Raw genomic sequence first — 17835 nt, forward strand, 5'->3', positions numbered from 1 at the left:
TTCACTTCCCTGGGCCTCAGTGACCTCATCTGTCAAATGGGGATGAAGACTGTGAGCCCCGCGTGGGACAACCTGCTGATCCTGGATCTTCTCCCAGCGCTTAGAACAGTGCTCTGCACAGAGTAAGCGCCTAACAAATACCAACAATACTATTATTATTCACTTCTCTGGGCCTCAGTTCCCTCCTCTGTCAAATGGGGATGATGACTGGTGAGCCTCACGTGGGCCAACCTGATGACCCTGGATCTTCCCCCAGCGCTTAGAACGGTGCTCCAGGAAGCGCTTAACGGCTCCCAACATTGTTACGACGACATTATTATTGGGCGCGGGCCGGGCAAAGCCGAGGCCCGGCGCCGCCCGCGCGGAGGCGGAAACCCGGAGAAAGAGGAAGGAAGTGGGGGGGGGGGGGCGAAAGGAAGGGGTTCTGCTTTCCCCGCTGTGGAGGCCACGGGGTTTGGGGCGGGGAGGGGGGTAGGGCTTCCCCCTCGGGAGACAGGGAGGGAAGAAGCGCGGCTTTCGGCAATGGCGGCGTCGCCGGGGCTGAGGAGAAGGCGGGGAGGCTTTTCCCGCCGCCCGCGCGCCCGTCGCCTAGTTACCCCCCGCCCGCGCGCCGCCCGCGCGCCGCCCCCGTCGCCTAGTTACCCGCCCGCGCGCCCGTCGCTCAGTCACCCTCCCGCCCCCTCCCTCGTCGCGCGCCCCTTTACGTCATCGCTGCGCGCCGGCCGCGGGGTGGGCGCCGTCCCGGCCCCCGGAGGCGGCCATGGGCTGCGATGGGGGCACCATCCCCAAGCGCCACGAGCTGGTCAAGGGGCCCAAGAAAGTCGAAAAGGTCGGAAGCGGGAGGCAGGCGGGCGGGCGGGCGGGCGGCGGGGCTCGGACCAAGGATCCCCTCACTCCCCACTAACTCTCTTCCCCTCTTCAAGGCCCTGCCGAGAGCTCCCCTCCTCCAGGAGGCCTTCCCAGGCTGAGCTTCCCCTTTTCTCTCTGCCCCCCCCTTTCCCTCTGCCCCTCTCCCTTCCCCTCAGCGCTCTGCTCATTTGTCTGTATCTTTATTCCCCTATTTATTTCGTTAATGAGATGTCCATCCCCTCGATTCTATTTATTGCTATTGTTTTTGCCCGTCCGTCTCCCCCGATTAGCCTGTGAGCCCGTCCCTGGGCAGGGATGGTCCTTATCTGTTGCCGAATTGTCCCCTCCAAGCGCTCAGTCCAGTGCTCTGCACATTGTCAGCGCTCCATAAAGACGATTGATTGACTGAATCCGTCCCCTTGATTCCCTTCATCTCGATGATGATGTCTTTTGTTCCGTTTTGCTCTTTGCTGTCTGTCCCCCCCCCCCCCCTTTTATTCATTCATTCGAGAGTATTTATTGAGCGCTTACTCTGGGCAGAGCACTGGACTAAGCGCTTGGAATGGACAAATCGGTAACAGATGGAGACAGTCCCTGCTCTTTGATGGGTTTACAGTCTAATCGGGGGACTGTGAGCCCCTCATTGGGCAGGGATGGTCTCTGCCTCCGAATTGGACTGAGAGCTCGCCTCCTCCAGGAGGCCTGCCCGGACTGAGCTCCCCCCTTCCCTCTGCTTCCACACCCCCCCCTTCCCCTCCTCACTGTCCTCGTTTGCATCTATTATTTACTGCCCTATTTATTGTCTTGATGAGGGGTACATCATCGAAGCAGCGTGGCTCGGTGGAAAGAGCCCGGGCTTGGGAGTCAGGGGCCATGGGTTCGAATCCCAGCTCTGCCACTTGGCAGCTGGGTGACTGGGGGCAAGTCACTTCACTTCCCTGGGCCTCAGTCACCTCAGCTGGAAAATGGGGATGAAGACTGGGAGCCTCACGTGGGACAACCTGATGATCCTGAATCTCCCCCAGCGCTTAGAACAGTGCTGTGCACATAGTAAGCGCTTAACAAATACCAGCATCATTATTATAATTACATCCCCTTGATTCTATTCATCTTGATGATGTCTTCTGTTTTGTTCTGTTTTGCCCTGCCGTCAGTCTCCCCCCTTTTAGACTGTGAGCCCTTCATTGGGCAGGGATGGTCTCTGTTCGCCACCAAATCGATTAGACTGTAAGCCCGTCAAACGGCAGGGACTGTCTCTATCTGTTGCCGACTTGTTCATCCCAAGCGCTTAGTACAGTGCTCTGCACATAGTAAGCGCTCAATAAATACTATTGAATGAACCAAATTGGACTGAGAGGTCACCTCCTCCAGGAGGCCTTCCCTGACTGAGCTTCCCCTTTTCCCTCTGCTCCCTCTCTGCTCCCCCTTCACCTCCCCTCAGCTAAGCCCCCTTTCCCCCCTTTCCCTCTGCTCCTCCCCCTCTCCCCCTCCCCTCAGCGCTCTGCTCATTTGTCTATATGATTTATGACCGTATTTATTTTGTTAATGAGGTGTACATCCCCTTGATTCTATTTATTGTGATAACGTGGTCTTGTTTTTGTTTCATTCTGTCTTGCTCTGCCGTCTGTCTCCCCCAATTAGACTGTGAGCCCGTCACTGGGCAGGGTTGGTCTCTGTCTGTTGCTGAACTGTCATTCCAAGCGCTTAGTACAGTGCTCTGCACATAGTAAGCACTCAATAAATACTATTGAATGAATGAATTCCAAGTGCTTAGTACAGTGCTCTGCACTTAATAAATGCTACTGAATGAATGACTGAAAGAAGCCGGGCTTGGGAGTCAGAGGTCGTGGGTTCTAATTCCCACTCCGCCGCTTGTCTGTTCTGTGATCGTGGGCAAGACACTTCACTTCTCTGGGCCTCAGTGACCTCGTCTGTAAAATGGGGATTAGTAATAATGATGATGTTGGTATTTAAGCGCTTACTGTGTGCCAAGCGCTGTTCTAAGCGCTGGAGGGGATACAAGGTGATCAGGTGTGTCCCACGTGGGGCTCACGGTCTTCATCCCCATTTTACAGATGAGGGAACTGAGGCCCAGAGAAGTGAAGTGACTTGCTGACAGGCGGCAGAGCCGGGATTAGAACCCACGACCACTGACTCCCAAGCCCGAGCTCTTTCCACTGAGCCACTCTGCTTCTCTGATTAGGACTGTGAGCCCCACGTGGGACAACCCGATTACCTTGTATCCCCCCCCCCAGCGCTTAGAACAGTGCTTGGCACATGGTAAGCACTTAAATGCCATCATCATCCCCTGGACGGAGGAAGCGATCGACTTTGTTTACCTCTAAGCGTTCACAGCCTCACCAACATATTTGTTCAGATCTTTAAAGTCGGCTGCTTCCCCTTCCTGTCATCTGTTTCGTTCATTTATTTCTTAAGCAGCGTCACTTAGTGGCAAGAGCCCAGGCTTGGGAGTCGGAGGTCGTGGGTTCTAATCCCGGCTCCTCCGCTTGTCTGCTCTGTTACTTTTGGCAAGTCACTTCTCTGGGCCTCACTCCCCTCATCTGTAAAATGGGAATGAAGACCGTGAGCCCCTCGTGGGACAACCTTATTTCCTTGTCTCTAACCCAGTGCTTAGGACAGTGCTTTGCACATTACCATTATTATTATTTTGACATCTGTCTCTCCCCTTTTAGACTGTGAGCCTGCTGTGGGCTGGGATTGTCTCTATCTGTGGCCGACTTGTACTTTCCAAGCACTTAATATAGTGCTCTGCACCCAGTAAGCGCTCAATAAATACGATTGAATGAATGAATGAATTGTAATGTCTGTGGCCCCTGAAAGCTCCTCGCGATCAAGGATGGTCTTGACCCATCAATCAATCAATTGTGCTGAATGAGCACCTACTGTGTGCAGAGCACTGTACTAAGTGCTTGGGGGAGTATAAGACAATAGAGTTGGTCGTTAATTCATTCAGTCATATTTATTGAGCGCTTACTGTGCGGAAAGAGCCCGGGCTTGAGAGTCTGAGATCATGGGTTCTAATCTGTGCTCCTCCACTTGTCTGCTGTGTGACCTTGGGCAAGTCACTTCTCTGGGCCTCAGTCCCCTCATCTGTAAAGTGGAGATTAAGACTGTGAGCCCCAGATGGGACAACCTGATTTCCTTATATCTACTCCAGCGCTTAGAACAGTGCTTGACACATAGTGAGCGCTTAACACATACCATCATCATCAAAACACGGTACTAAGCGCTTGGGAGAGTACAGCACAACAGTAAACGGTCACATTCCCTGCCCACAATGATCTTACGGTCCAGAAGTGGGGAGAAAGACGTCAACACAAATAAATAAAATGACAGACAAGTACATAGGTGCTGTGGGGCTCGGAGAGGGGGTAGAGCGACGGAAGGAAGTCAGAGCAACGCAGACGCAGTGGGAAATGAGGAAAAGTGGGATGTAGTCTGGGAAGGCCTCTTGGAGGAGATGGTTCACATCGGCAAGTTCCTTGCCCACGACGAGTTTACAGGCTAGAGGGGGAAACAGACATTGACATAAATAAATTCCAGTTGTGAACATCCGTGCCGTGGAGCTGAGGGAGGGGTGAATAAAGTGTGCAAAGTCAAGTGGAAGGGAGAGGGAGAAGGGGAAATGAAGGCTTAGGGGAGACCTCTTGGAGCTGTGCTTTTAAAGTAAGGCTTTGAAGGTGGAGAGAGTGATCATCTGTCAGAGATGAAGAGGGTGGGAGTTCCAAGCCAGAGACAGGACACGGGCAAGAGTTCGACGGTGAGCTAGACAAGATCCAAGTACTGTAGTAGGTTGGCACTGGAGGAGAGGATGAGTTGTAGTAGGAGAGCATTGAGGTGAGGTAGAAGGGGGCCAGGTGATTGAGGGCTTTAAAGCCAGTGGTAAGGAGTTTCCGTTGGATGCGAAATGGATGGGCAACTGCTGGAGGTTCTTGAGGAGTGGGGAAACGTGGACTGAACGTTTATGGTAAAAAAAGGTCCGGGCAGCAGAGCAAAGTTTGCACTGGAGTGGGGAGAGAGGAGGCAGGGAAGTGAACAAAGAAGTTGATACAGTAATCAGGAGGATAGGATAAATGCTTGGATTAACATGGTAGCTGTTTGGTTGGAGAGGAAAGGGCAGATTTTAGCAGTGTTGTGAAGGCTGAACCAACAGGATTTAGTGACACTGAATATTTGGGTTGAACGAGAGAGAGGATAACACCAGGGTTACAGGCATGTGAGACAGGAAGGATCGTCTGCTGTCATCAGTGATGGAGAAGTCAGGGTGAGGACAGGTTTTGGGTGGGAAGATGAGTTCTTTTTTTGCACATGTTAAATCTGAGGTGTCGGCGGGGCACCCAAGTAGAGATGTCCCGAAGGCAGGAGGAAAAATGAAACTGCAGAGAGGAAGAGAGATCAGAGCTGGAGATGTAGAATTGAGATTCATCTGCACAGACCCGGTAGGTGAAGACATGGGAACGAATGAGTTCTGCAAGAGAGTGGGTGTAGTTGGAGAATAGGAGGGGACTCAGAACTGGACCTTGAGGGACTCTCACAGGTAGAGTGTGGGAGGCAGAGGATGACCCCATGGAAGAGACTGAGAAGGAGCCGCCAGAGCGATAGAAGGAGAATCAGGAGAGGACAGTGTCAGTTACAGCCAAGATGTCATAATGTTTACAGGAGAAGGTGGCGGTTGACAGGGTCGATGGGAGCTGAGAGGTTGAGGAGAATTAGGATGGAGTCGATGGAGTATCTGCTGTCGTCTACTTTTCCCGGCCGCTTACTATATTGCTCTGCATGGTGTATACTCTAAATAAATAGCATTGATTGATTATTGAATGGGGGATGAGACAGCTGAAGGGGATCTGGGTTCTCATCCCAACTCCGCCACTTCTCTGTTATGTGACCTTGGGCAAATCATTTCACTTCTCATTGCCTCAGTTAAAATGGGGCTTAATTCTGTGAGCCCCATGTGGGATATGGACTGTGTCCAACCTGATTATCTTGTATCTGTCCCAGTGCTTAATACAGTCTCTGGCACATAATGTTTAATGAATGTCATAAAGAGGTGGGGAGGGGGGACAGAAAAAAACAAGAACTCGGGAATTGTGGAAACAGGCACAGCTGAAAGGCCTGACAAGATGTGAGATCGAGGATAAGTGGAGGGTCCTGTCATTAGAGAATCCCAGGTGTGTTTGATAGCCATCAACCTCATCGTTACCCAGTGGGCCAGAAGCCGTACAGGACATGATCCTCACTTTAATATGGAAGATTTTATGAAGGAAACAGGTGGGTAACTGTCAGTTTCCTTTTTTATGACCCATCCCTTCACTTCTTGTGGAGAAGATAGTGGAATTTGGAGAATCAGGGCTAGATTTTGGATCAGTAGGGATGAAGTCTGCTGACCCCTATCCTGTTTCCCAACCGACTGAACTTGTTTTTGAAAATCTCTTTAGTGAACCCCCTACTCCCTCTCCCTACTAGGTGCCTCTTGTTTTCCAGCATTTGAACTGGTAACTATAAACACGCCTTTTACTTGACCAGGTTTTAAAGTGTACTTGGATCCTTGTGGTAGAAATTGAATTCCGGAGAACACCAGATTATCATCGAAAGTACCTGTCCTCTTTTTTTAAAAAATGGGATTTGTTACTATGTACTAAGCACTGGGGTCGATACAAGATAGGTTGGACACAGTCCCTCTCCCACTTGGGCTCACGGTCTTAATCCCCATATTACAGATGAGGTAACTGAGGCACAGAGTAGTGAAGTGACTTGCCCAAGGTCAGCTAGTAGATGAATGGTGGAGCCCAGGATTAGAAGCAAGGTCCTTTGACTACCACCCCTGTGCTTTATCTACTAATAGTAATGTTGGTATTTGTTAAGCTCTTACTATGTGCAGAGCACTGTTCTAAGCACCGGGGTAGATCCAGGATCATCAGGTTGTCCCACGTGAGGCTCACAGTCTTCATCCCCATTTTACAGATGAAGGAACTGAGGCCCAGAGAAGTGAAGTGACTTGCCCACAGTCACCCAGCTGCCAAGTGGCAGAGCCGGGATTCGAACCCATGCCCTCTGACTCCCAAGCTCGGGCTCTTTCCAATGAGCCACACACTGCTACCCTGCTCGCTTTTTGAGAGACTTTGTTTTCTCTATGATCCGTGATTTGGGGGCAGGATTCATTCATTCAATAGTATTTATTGAGTGCTTACTATGTGCAGAGCACTGTACTAAGCACTTGGAATGTACAAATCGGTAACAGATAGAGACAGTCCCTGCCCTTTGACGGACTTACAGTCTAATCGGGGGAGATGGACAAATAAGAATAATAGCAATAAATAGAATCACATATAATGTGTCAGGCTGTTGATAGCTGGTAAGAAGCAGTAATGGATAATCTGGCATGCAACAATCAGGAATGGGGTGATAATTTAGAGCAAAGACTTCCAGGAGTACTTGACATTAAAAGGTAAAACCGAAAATGGGGCCAGATGCGGCAGAGAGCAAAATAAAACAGCCCAACAAGGAATTACTTTAAATAATTCTATACAGACTACTACCACGTTAATGCAAACACCTATCCTATCCTGCCTTGATTACTGTGTCGGCCTCCTTGCTGACCTCCCTGCCCCCTGTCTCTCCCCACGCCAGTCCATACTTCACTCCACTCTCCTGCCTGGATCATTTTGGAAAATGAGCGTTTGCCGTCAATGAGGAATTCTCTCAGTTGCCTTTATTTGTAATTCACAAAGTACCGGTGGGTTTTAAAGGATCATCCCTATCTAAATTCAATATATGGATTGCCCCCTGGTGGATATTTCAACATTTTTTTAATAAATAGCATTTCATCATCATCAGTGGTATTTATTGAGCGCTCACAGTGTTATAGAGCACCACACTCAGCACTTGGGAAAGTACAACACGACATCATTGGTAGACCCATTTCCAGCCCTCAGTGAGCTTACAGTTTTTTTTAAGCAATTTTTTTAATGGTAGTTGTTAACCGCTTACTTTGTGCCAGACACTCTCCTAAGCACTAGAATATATGCAAGATAATCGGTTTGGACGCAGCTCCTTTCCCACATAGGGCTCCGCGTCGTAATCACTTCCCGTGGGCCAAAAACTGTTCTAAGCACTGGAGTAATTAGAAGTTTTTCAGGTTGGACACACATGGGACTCACAGTTTAGGTAGGATGATGGACAAGTGTTGAATCCCCATTTTGCAGTTGAGGAAAACTGAAACACAGAGGCTTGCCCAAGGTCACACAGCAGGCAAGGGGCAGAGTAGGGATTTGAACCCAGGTCTTCTGACTCCCAGGCCTGTGCTCTTTCCATTAGGTCGTGTCACTTTAATTCTTTTATCTGTTAAATTGGTGCTTCAGCAACAGACTATTCTCAAAAAAAACCCTCTTAAAATTTCTAAACAAATGTTTATATTTCATCCGCAGGCTTATTTCGATTTTGCTTTGTTTTCAGTATTCCTTTGTTAATAGTTTCTCCAATTCTGACTGCCTTTTGATAATCTAATTCCTTTTAACTGAATTTATTAAAAATTAAGCTTGGAATATCAGTAATGTTGCAGAGGATGTTTTAGGCAGTAAAATCTTAATGGTGCTACACTGACACTTGTAATTTTTAGCACATTTAGCATCCTGATATTTAGTCTGTTGCCAGACTCTACAGAAGTTATTGCAGTTTTCCTTTTTTTATGAAACAGAAGGTTTTCCTCAAGTCTTCTTCATGGATCTGAAATTGAGATTCTCTTTTCCACCTCAAAACTTAAAACAGGTTTATTCCTGACACTGAGTGCAAGTACATTTTAAATGAATATTTTTCCTTTCAGGTGGACAAAAATGCCGAATTGGTGGCCCAATGGAACTATTGTACTTTGAGTCAAGAAATACTAAGACGACCAATAGTCGCCTGTGAGCTTGGCAGGTATATGTTTTTATAGTTTTCATAAGCAAATCAATTTGGGGTAAATTTTGGCTTATTAACAGTTGCATACTGACTATTTGTCATTACAGACTTTATAACAAAGATGCCGTCATAGAGTTTTTATTGGACAAATCTCCAGAGAAAGCCCTAGGACAGGCCACATCTCACATCAAGAGTATAAAGGTAAGCCTGATGGTTCTGAAATGATTCAAGAAAATCTTAGAACATTAACTATTCAAGGTATAGCTCATCTAGATAGGCCATCAGGAGATTTTAAAATAATCGGCAAAGATGGTTTCATTGTAACTTGTACTATTTAATAGAAACCATCAGGTGTGCACGTCCCACAGTTAACGCATCAAGCCCCAAGCTGAACTTATCACCTTCCCTCTTAAATCCTCCCCTTCCCCCTTTGCAACTTTTCCATCTCTTCCAACAGCATGATTATTTGCATCATGATCCAGCCCTGCTACCTTGATGTCATCCTTAACTCCTCACTGTTATTTTCTGTCATATCCGATTGATAACACCTGCTGATTTTTTTTTCTTTGACATCATCTAGCCGATCCACCCCTTCTTCCCCATTCAGTCACTGTCCTGCTTCCAGTGCTGTCTTGTCCTGATTAGACTATTATTTTGGCTTCTTCACTAATCTTCTTGCTTCCAGCACTCCCCACTTTAGTCGAAACTCTTAATCCATTTCCCAGATCATCTTCCTGAAAAGTTGCTCAGCACACAATTTTTTTTATGGTATTTGTTAAGCACGTACTATGCATGAAGCACCGTTCTAAGCGCTGGGCTAGATAACACGCTAATCGGGTGGGAAACAGTCCCTGGCCCTCGTGGGGCTCACAGAGAAACACGTATTTATCCCTTTTTTACAGGTGAGGAAACTGGAGTACAGAGAAATTAGGTGCCCAAGGCAGCAGACAACTTGCAGAACCGGATTAGAACCCTGGTCTTTGACTCCCAGTAGGTCTCACCGTTCTAGGTCTGGCGTGGCTCAGTGGAAAGAGCCCGGACTTGGGAGTCAGAGGCCATGGGTTTGAATCCCGGCTGTGCCACTTGTCAGCCGTGTGACTGTGGGCAAGTCACTTCACTGCTCTGGGCCTCAGTGACCTCATCTGTAAAATGGGGATTAACTGTGAACCTCACGTGGGACAACCTGATGACCCTGGATCTCCCCCAGCGCCTAGAACAGTGCTCTGCACATAGTAAACGCTTAACAAATGCCAACATTATTAGTATTATTATCATCTCTCTCCTCATCAAGCAAGGATTCCTTGTCTTTGGTTTTCCTCTCCACCAGCTCTTCCCACGTTTCTTATCAGCCCTCCTCACTTACTGCTCCTCTGCTTTCCCAATTCATTTCTTCCAAGCCTGCCTTCTGCCTGCACAGTGTTCTCATCTTACTCCACTCTGATCCTTCAACTTCTCTCAAGACATGGAGCCCCTTTTCCTTCTCCCATAGCCACCGGACCTCAACCCTCCCTTCCTTCAAAGTCTCCTAAATTCCCATCTCCTCCAACAGGCATTCCCTCTTTACCTCGGTTCTTATCAGTTTAATATCTGATACGTCCTCTATCCGAGGACAATATATTAAATGGATTTTGGGAGCCGGGAGATGGAATAGGGGCTTGCTCCATCCACTCCACGCATCGACCTGGTATTGCAGTACTTCCAGAAACGGTGCACCTCCCCCTGGATTAAAGCTCACCTCCTCCAAGAGGCCTTCCCAGACTGAGCTCCCCTTTCCCCTCTGCTCCCTCTACCCCCTCCTTCACCTCTCCACAGCTAAACCCTCTTCTCCCCACTTTCCCTCTGCTCCTCCCCCCTCCCATCCCATCCCCTCAACACTGTATTTGTCCGCTCAACTGTATATATCTTCATTACCCTATTTATTTTGCTAATGAGATGTACATCACCTTGATTCTATTTATTTGCTATTGTTTTAATGAGATGTTCTTCCCCTTGATTCTATTTATTGCCATTGTTCTTGTCTTTCTCCCCCGATTAGACTGTAAGCCCATCAAAGGGCAGGGACTGTCTCTATCTGTTACCGATTTGTACATTCTAAGCGCTTAGTACAGTGCTCTGCAAATAGTAAGCGCTCAATAAATACTATTGAATGAATGAATGAATCAGCCATTCACCCACCTGTTGTATTCATTTATTCCCATCCTCAAGACCTAGTATTGCATATGGAACTTTGAAGAGGGAATTTTGGAGAGTATTTTTACTTTTCTGCAAAGCTATAGCTCTCAAATACATGGTCTGGACATTTCAGGGAGTCAGAAGTATATCACCTACCCCACCCCTTTCTGTTTGCACCCTCTCCCCTAAAAAGAATCTGCCACTCAGTTTTATTTGCCACTCCCCAGCCCCAAAAACCCAGATTTCAAGTGACTGGTGGGCCGGGCTTGAAACATATGGAGCACACCCCCGCCCCCACCTCCAAAGGACAGGGACCTTATCAAATTTCCACCTGTGTATTCTTTCCCATTGTATAGTACAGTGCTCTGCTTGCTTCATAGATACTGTTCCGGGAGTGCTAGTCCCCAACTCTTGGCTTTCCCCTGAGTGTCTTTTTTCAGAGTGAGGCTAGGAGAGGGAGTGGGCAGCCCACAAGCCATCCGGAAGATGACATCAGAGACAGCGGGGAGAATGTGCTTGCCTGACTCCTTCCACTGGCGAGTGGGAAGGAAGAGAGGCAGCAAGGTCAGGTAGCAGGCCAACGCCGGCCTCCAAGTCTGAAGCTCAACTATGAAGAAATAGTTAAAAGGGAGGAAACGTGGCCATTTTTATGTCTGCCAGTAATAGCGTGGCTCAGTGGAAAGAGCCTGGGCTTTGGAGTCAGAGGTCATGAGTTCGAATCCCAGCCCTGCCACTTGTCAGCTGTGTGACTGTGGGCAAGTCACTTAACTTCTCTGTGCCTCAGTTCCCTCATCTGTAAAATGGGGATGAAGACTGTGAGCCCCATGTGGGACAACCTGATTCCCCTGTGTCTACCCCAGCGCTTAGAACAGTGCTCTGCACATAGTAAGCGCTTAACAAATACCAACATTAATAAGCATGATGAATGATGAACATCTCTAATCTTGTTCCAGAATGTGACAGAACTTAAGCTCTCCGACAATCCAGCCTGGGAAGGTGATAAAGGGAGCACTAAAGGTGACAAATTCGATGATTTACAGCGTGCACGTTTTATCTGCCCTGTCGTGGGCTTGGAAATTAACGGAAGACACAGGTCAGTAAAATGCATGTCATATTTCAACCTTTCTTTTGTTTGCATCTTTACGGTGTGGATCATCTGATTAGATAATTACCTTTTTTCCTTCCCTTGAAATGCTGATGTTGCATAGTTGTTAAGCATCTGAGGTAGCATTCCAGAATTCCATGTTGAACAACAGGCAAGGGATCTGATATCATCTAGATGTCAGACATCATCTGACGTCACGAGCACCTAGGTTTGGTTTAAGCAGCGTTGTGGAAGAAATGGTATAAAACAAGAAGGGTCTTTATTCCAGTTTGATGCTTTTTTTTATGGCATTTGTATGGCATCTGTGTGCTAAACAGTGTACTAAGTTCTGGAGTGAAACAAGCTAATCAGGTTGGACACAGTCCCATATGGGACTTGCAGTCTTAATCCCCGTTTTCCAGATGAGCTAACTGAGGCACAGAGAAGTAAAGTGACTTGCCCAAGGTCACACACAGCAAGTAAATGATAGAGCTGGGATTAGAACCCAGGTCCTTTGACTCCCAGGCTCTAGCTCTTTCCAGTAGACCACGCTACTTCACATGCTCAGTAGTTAATTTGCAGTTAATTAGTCATTAGTTTTAGTAGACTCTTAACTGTCCCCTCCTTCTGAGCAGGGAAGTATCTACATATTCTCTTGTGTTTTACTCTTTCCCAAGCACTTAATACAATTCTCCTGCATATAGTAAGCTCTCAAATACCACTGATTGATTATTTATTTCTCTGATGTGTGCCGATTCTCACTTGTGACAGATGTTTACTATAGAGAGAGCTGATAATTTGCTTTAGGAAAGGGAGCAAAGGAGAAGCACGACCAATAAAAATGGGTTGCTTGCCTTCATTTGTTAGTCGCTACTGAGAGAAAATTGCAAGGGGTATGGAGTTGGAAGTCTGGATAAAAATCACGTTGACACTTTTAAAATTTGGGATTTCATTTTAATAGTAAAGTGCGAGCACAAGGAATGATATCTTTCACCGACTCAGGGGAGAGTCAAAAACTGATCGCCGAAGCCAGTTTCCCAAAGATTCCTTAAAGTCCCGATTATTTAAATGAATGTACAAACAATGGCCGGAACATCTTGTATCATTCCAAAATGCATGTAATTCTGTTGACCACGGTGCAGATAATCATGATTTAGATACGCGGGTGTGTTCAGTCTGCTCAAATTGCCCCCTACGTTATTAGACTGCACATCAATTTCAGTCCATTTTGATCATCAAACTGATCAGAAAAAGGTAACAAAAGTCTAAAAATTAAATTTTGGGGGTGTCTTTTTTTTTTTAATCTTTGAGCTTCAGCCATAAATTTTTAAAAGACATGGGTGGTGGGGAGGTGAGGGAGTAGAAATCAGGTTAAATCAAAAGGCTAAAAAAGCCATGCCATTTGATGTGTAGGCTTCACCTCTTTAAAGGAGCTTCTGTTGAGTCTGTCTTATTCCCTATTTCTGCTGGTTATGTCTTTCCCAGATGTGACAGCAGAGGGCATGCATAAAGAAAATAAAAGCAAACAGTTAAGTCGCTTCTGCTGAAAGAATTGTTAAAGAATTGGTTTTGGGGGGTTTTTCCTCCTGCATCCAGTGATTTTTGTCCTACATCCTTAGCCATTTTGGCACCTGTCGCGTATCAACCCACCGATTTGAGAAAGCAGCACAAAACAACTACCTTTGTCTGAGAGAGAACTAATCACTCAGAATCCAGCCTCCTGTAGGTTTAGTTTGAATTCTTTTTCCATAAGGCCTGTCTTTGCATCTAGACACAGAGGAGCCCAGCCACCATTTGGCTTTTCGAGATCTCCGAGCAGCTTGATCCCCAACGTCGTAGTGTAACAGTAATAGTTGTATAATAATACTAATCCCCTTCTAGACTCTAAACTTGTTGTGGGCAGGGAATATGTCCGTTTTTTGTTCTGTTGTACCCTCCCAAGTGTTTAGTATGGTGCTCTGCACACAGTAAGCACCCAATAAATATGACTGACATATTGGTACTGTGGCATTTCACTACGCAACAGATCTTAGAGTTGTGTGGATCGCTGAGCCTGAGAAGGATCCTAGATTTTACCTCTCTCTGTTTGGAGAAGTTGCCATCTGTGTCTCTTTTTGTTTCTTATCCTTTAGCCAATTTCCAGTAAATAAGGGATCTTTTTTAAAATTGATGGTATTTAATAACTTACTATGTGTTGGGCACTCTATTAAGTGTTTGGTAGATATAAGCTAATAGGTTGAACACAGTCTATGTCCTACATGTGGCTCCCAGTCTTAATCACTGTGTTACAGATGCGGTAACTGATCACCGAAGTTAAATTCATTCATTCATTGTCATATTTATTGAGTGCTTACTGTGTGCAAATCACGGTATTAATCGCCTAGGAGAGTACAGTAAAACAGCAAGTGATTTGTCCAAGATCACACAGCAGAGAGGTGGTGGAGCCTGGATAGGAACCCAGATCCTCTGACTCCCACACTCTTTCCATTAGGCCATGCTGCTTCCCTTTCTTCCTTTGTCATGATTATGTAGTGTCTTTTAAATGTAGGTGTGCACCTTCTGGGTCCCCTTCTATTCATTTACTCATTGGCCATTTCAGAGAAATCTAGCCAATATGAGTGAGGCATGTTTCCCTTTTAGGTTGGATTTCTCAATCTGCACTCAGGCTAAACTTGATTCTGTATTAGACAAATGGAGAGGGTCTTTGAAGCAGATTCATCAGTCCTCAATTTGCCCAGACTTATTAGCTCTGACTTAGGTTGCCAAGCATCCTTCAAACTCCTTCTTGGCCCAGCAGATTTCCTCTTTGCTACTTGGCCTGCTTGAGAGAACTTGCATTTTTTAAAGACAAATTTTTCTTTGACTTTTATCCTTGTGGGATTTCAGATTTTTCTTTTGACATATTTCCTGACCTTCTTCTGTGGCATTTTAAGCAACCTCTAGCTTCTTGTACTTTACTCATTTTATTAGGAAAAAGGTGGAAGGAATAGCTAGCTAAGGTGTCATTTTACCATAGTTCCGAATTGCAAACCGTTTCGGGGTTTTTGTGGGGTCTTTTATCCCTATTATGTTGTGAAGAGGTGGAAGACCCATCGTGTGTTAGGGAAGCAGCATGGTCTAAGGATAAAGCATGGGACTGGGAGCCAGAAGATCTGGGTTCTAATTCTAGCTCCTCCACTTGCCTGCTATATGACCTTGAGCAAGTCACTCAACTTCTCAACTGTGCCGCAATGGGGATTCAATCCCTGTTCTCCCGTCTATTAGACTGTGAGCCCGGCGGGACTGTATCTGACCTGATTAATTTGCATCTACCCAGTGCTTAAAACAGTGCCTGGTACATAGTAAGTCTTTAACCAATGCCATTTTAAAAAATTACCTTGACTAAAGTGACTGGCCTACTACTAAAAATTAAATCCACTATACTTTTTATTTCTCATGGGTTCTAGGATTAGTTGCTCTGTGTATGCTTTTTTTCTAGCTGAAAACTTTCCTTCCCCTTCTTTTCCTGAAGAATTATTCAGTTGAGGTTAGTTCAAACCTAGCACTTATTACTACAGACCCTAATTTTGCCATTTCCCCAATGTTGTCTAACATTTTTTGATCACTTTCCTCAACCTGGTCAGTTGGCCAAGAGAATTTTTGTCATTTCTTTGGAATATCGGACTAAAGGAGTTCTATGATGGTGCTACTGTCTGGTGAGATTTCATGTTCTCACTGCAATATAATGGTGCCACGTGAGAGCTATCATTACCCATTAGAGGATCTCACTGGTTTTCTTTCCTCCATTGTCACAGAGGTGGTAATTCTGTAAAGTCTTACTAGCATTCCAGCCGAACAGTAGTGTAGAAGCATTTGTTTGTTTTAGTTGTGCTATAGTTCTGATTTCCACATCTGCCAGTTTCCCCATTTGTTGGGAAATCTTATTTATGCTCTTCATTTTTCACAGATGCCCCTTGGATTCCCTCAAGCCTCATCCTGCCCCCTAATATATAGTTTAAGCATCTGTCACCTTTTTAAGAATGAGCATGGCTTAGTAGAAAGAACAAGGGCCTGGGAGCCAGAGGATCTGAGTTCTAATCCTGAGTCCGAGCTCCCTCTGGGCAGGGAACATGTCTGCCAGCTCAGTCGTACTGTACTCTCCCAAGTGCTTAGTTTAGTGCTCTGCACACAGTAAACATTCAATAAATACGATTGATCAGCACTGTAAAAATGAATATATTAGATGCCGTCAATAATTTTGAGGACTGAGGATGATGTTGAAAAATGCTAACACTTTAATTTTTTTTCCAAGGTTTTGTTTTCTTCGTGGCTGTGGTTGCGTATTTTCCGAAAGAGCCTTGAAAGAAATCAAAGCAGAGGTCTGCCACACAGTAAGTGAGCTTTATGAAATGTATCATCTTTGCTTCCCGATGTGAGCCAGTGCGACATAGATTTCACTGTACCCTGAGTAGTTAGATGGTGGACCAGACAGTAAGTAGCAGGAGTGCTGATGATGATGGTTTTATTTTTGTCAGAGAAGTTTACTGAGAGGCCGGAAAGCCTGGATTTGTATCCTGTTGGTTGTTTTCCTGAATGTCATGTGTGGTGAACTCTCCCAAGAAATTTATAGGTTGGAAAATGATTTGTGGGTATATTGTGCCCTGTGATGGATTGCTAAGGTTTAATTTGATGGGGTGTTTCTTTTTTATTCTTAGTATTGCTTGATTTTTTCTTAATGTTATCGGTTAAGGGCTAATTTTTGTGCTAGGCATTATACTAAGCTTTGGGGTTGATACAAGATAATTGGATCATCCCACATAGGGTTTATAGTCCCATTTTACAGATGAGGTACCTGAAGCACAGTGGAGTTAAGTGACTTGCCTAAGGTCTCACAGCAGACAAGTAGCAGAGCTGGAATTAGAACCCTAGTCTAGATCCTTGAAATGTCACGTGTAGAAAACCTCATTTTGGAGAATGTTTTGGTGCATTTTTAAAAATTAGGTATTTAGCAGTAACTCTGATAATAATGAGTACAGGAGTAACTTGTGATTGATGTGACTGTAGTAAGAATCTTCCACTGGCTTTCTACTTTTTTGCCTGTGAACCAATCCTGCTTTTCTAGATTTTCTTGAGAACTCATCTTAACTTTATTCTCCCACTCTTTATTTCTTTGTGGGTAAAGTTCCTAACGCCAGCAGGTTCTCGTAGGAAATATGCTTAATGCTTGAATTTTCCCTCCCACCCATCCCCACCCCCAGTACCACTAGTTATGAAGCAGGCCTTTGTAAGCGTTTGTTTCTGGACAGAATGAGAAGTTACATCTGTAAATGCATTGTATTACCTAGATATGAAACTTTTTCCAGTTTTTGTCAGCTGGAAACTTTGTCAACAAAAAACTTTTGTTTTTTGACAGGCTACTTTCAGTGGTTAGAGATTTAGACTTTGAAGACATTTTGATTTTTTTTATCTTGAATTTCTTCTTTGACTCTTACAAGTGCATCAGTACTTGAGGGCTTCCATTATTGATTAAAACTTGAAAAAAAATGTTTTCAAGATAACTTAAACAGCAGTCACTAAATTCCAATTCAGAAGAGACTGCATCTCTACTTTTAGAGTCTTTTTAAAGGGTAATATAGGCTTTGTGAGACTTTCTTTCTGTCTCCTTAGTAGTTTTATCTTATTCCTTTATATAAAACCATAGTTACCTAGAAATGTGAAGTACCTCCCCTGTTGTTTCTATATGTATTTCTTAGTATAATAAAGTTTTGTTTTTGGTTTTTTTCCCCCCACGCAATACAACACAAACACATTTCACGTGACTAACTTCACTGAAC

General features: G+C 45.5%; 1 protein-coding gene and 1 pseudogene across 4 annotated transcripts in view; both read left to right on the forward strand.

Moving 5' to 3' along the window:
• Positions 1–719: 719 nt before the first annotated feature.
• RTF2 (replication termination factor 2) overlaps positions 720–17835 on the forward strand; it is a 54470-nt gene continuing 37354 nt past the window's right edge. For 2 of the 4 annotated variants that reach the window (XM_029071267.2, XM_039912916.1), the window contains exons 1-5: positions 761–829; positions 8690–8784; positions 8874–8967; positions 11892–12031; positions 16314–16392. In XM_029071267.2, the coding sequence (XP_028927100.1) occupies positions 761–829; positions 8690–8784; positions 8874–8967; positions 11892–12031; positions 16314–16392 (477 nt within the window). Of the gene's footprint in view, positions 830–8689; positions 8785–8873; positions 8968–11891; positions 12032–16313; positions 16393–17835 lie in introns of all 4 variants that reach the window. The other 2 variants (XM_029071269.2, XM_029071268.2) reach the window with 2 other exon arrangements.
• LOC114813917 lies at positions 10319–10484 on the forward strand (annotated as a pseudogene).

Source organism: Ornithorhynchus anatinus, chromosome 8 (genome assembly GCF_004115215.2).
Source record: "Ornithorhynchus anatinus isolate Pmale09 chromosome 8, mOrnAna1.pri.v4, whole genome shotgun sequence".
Lineage (NCBI taxonomy): Eukaryota > Metazoa > Chordata > Mammalia > Monotremata > Ornithorhynchidae > Ornithorhynchus > Ornithorhynchus anatinus.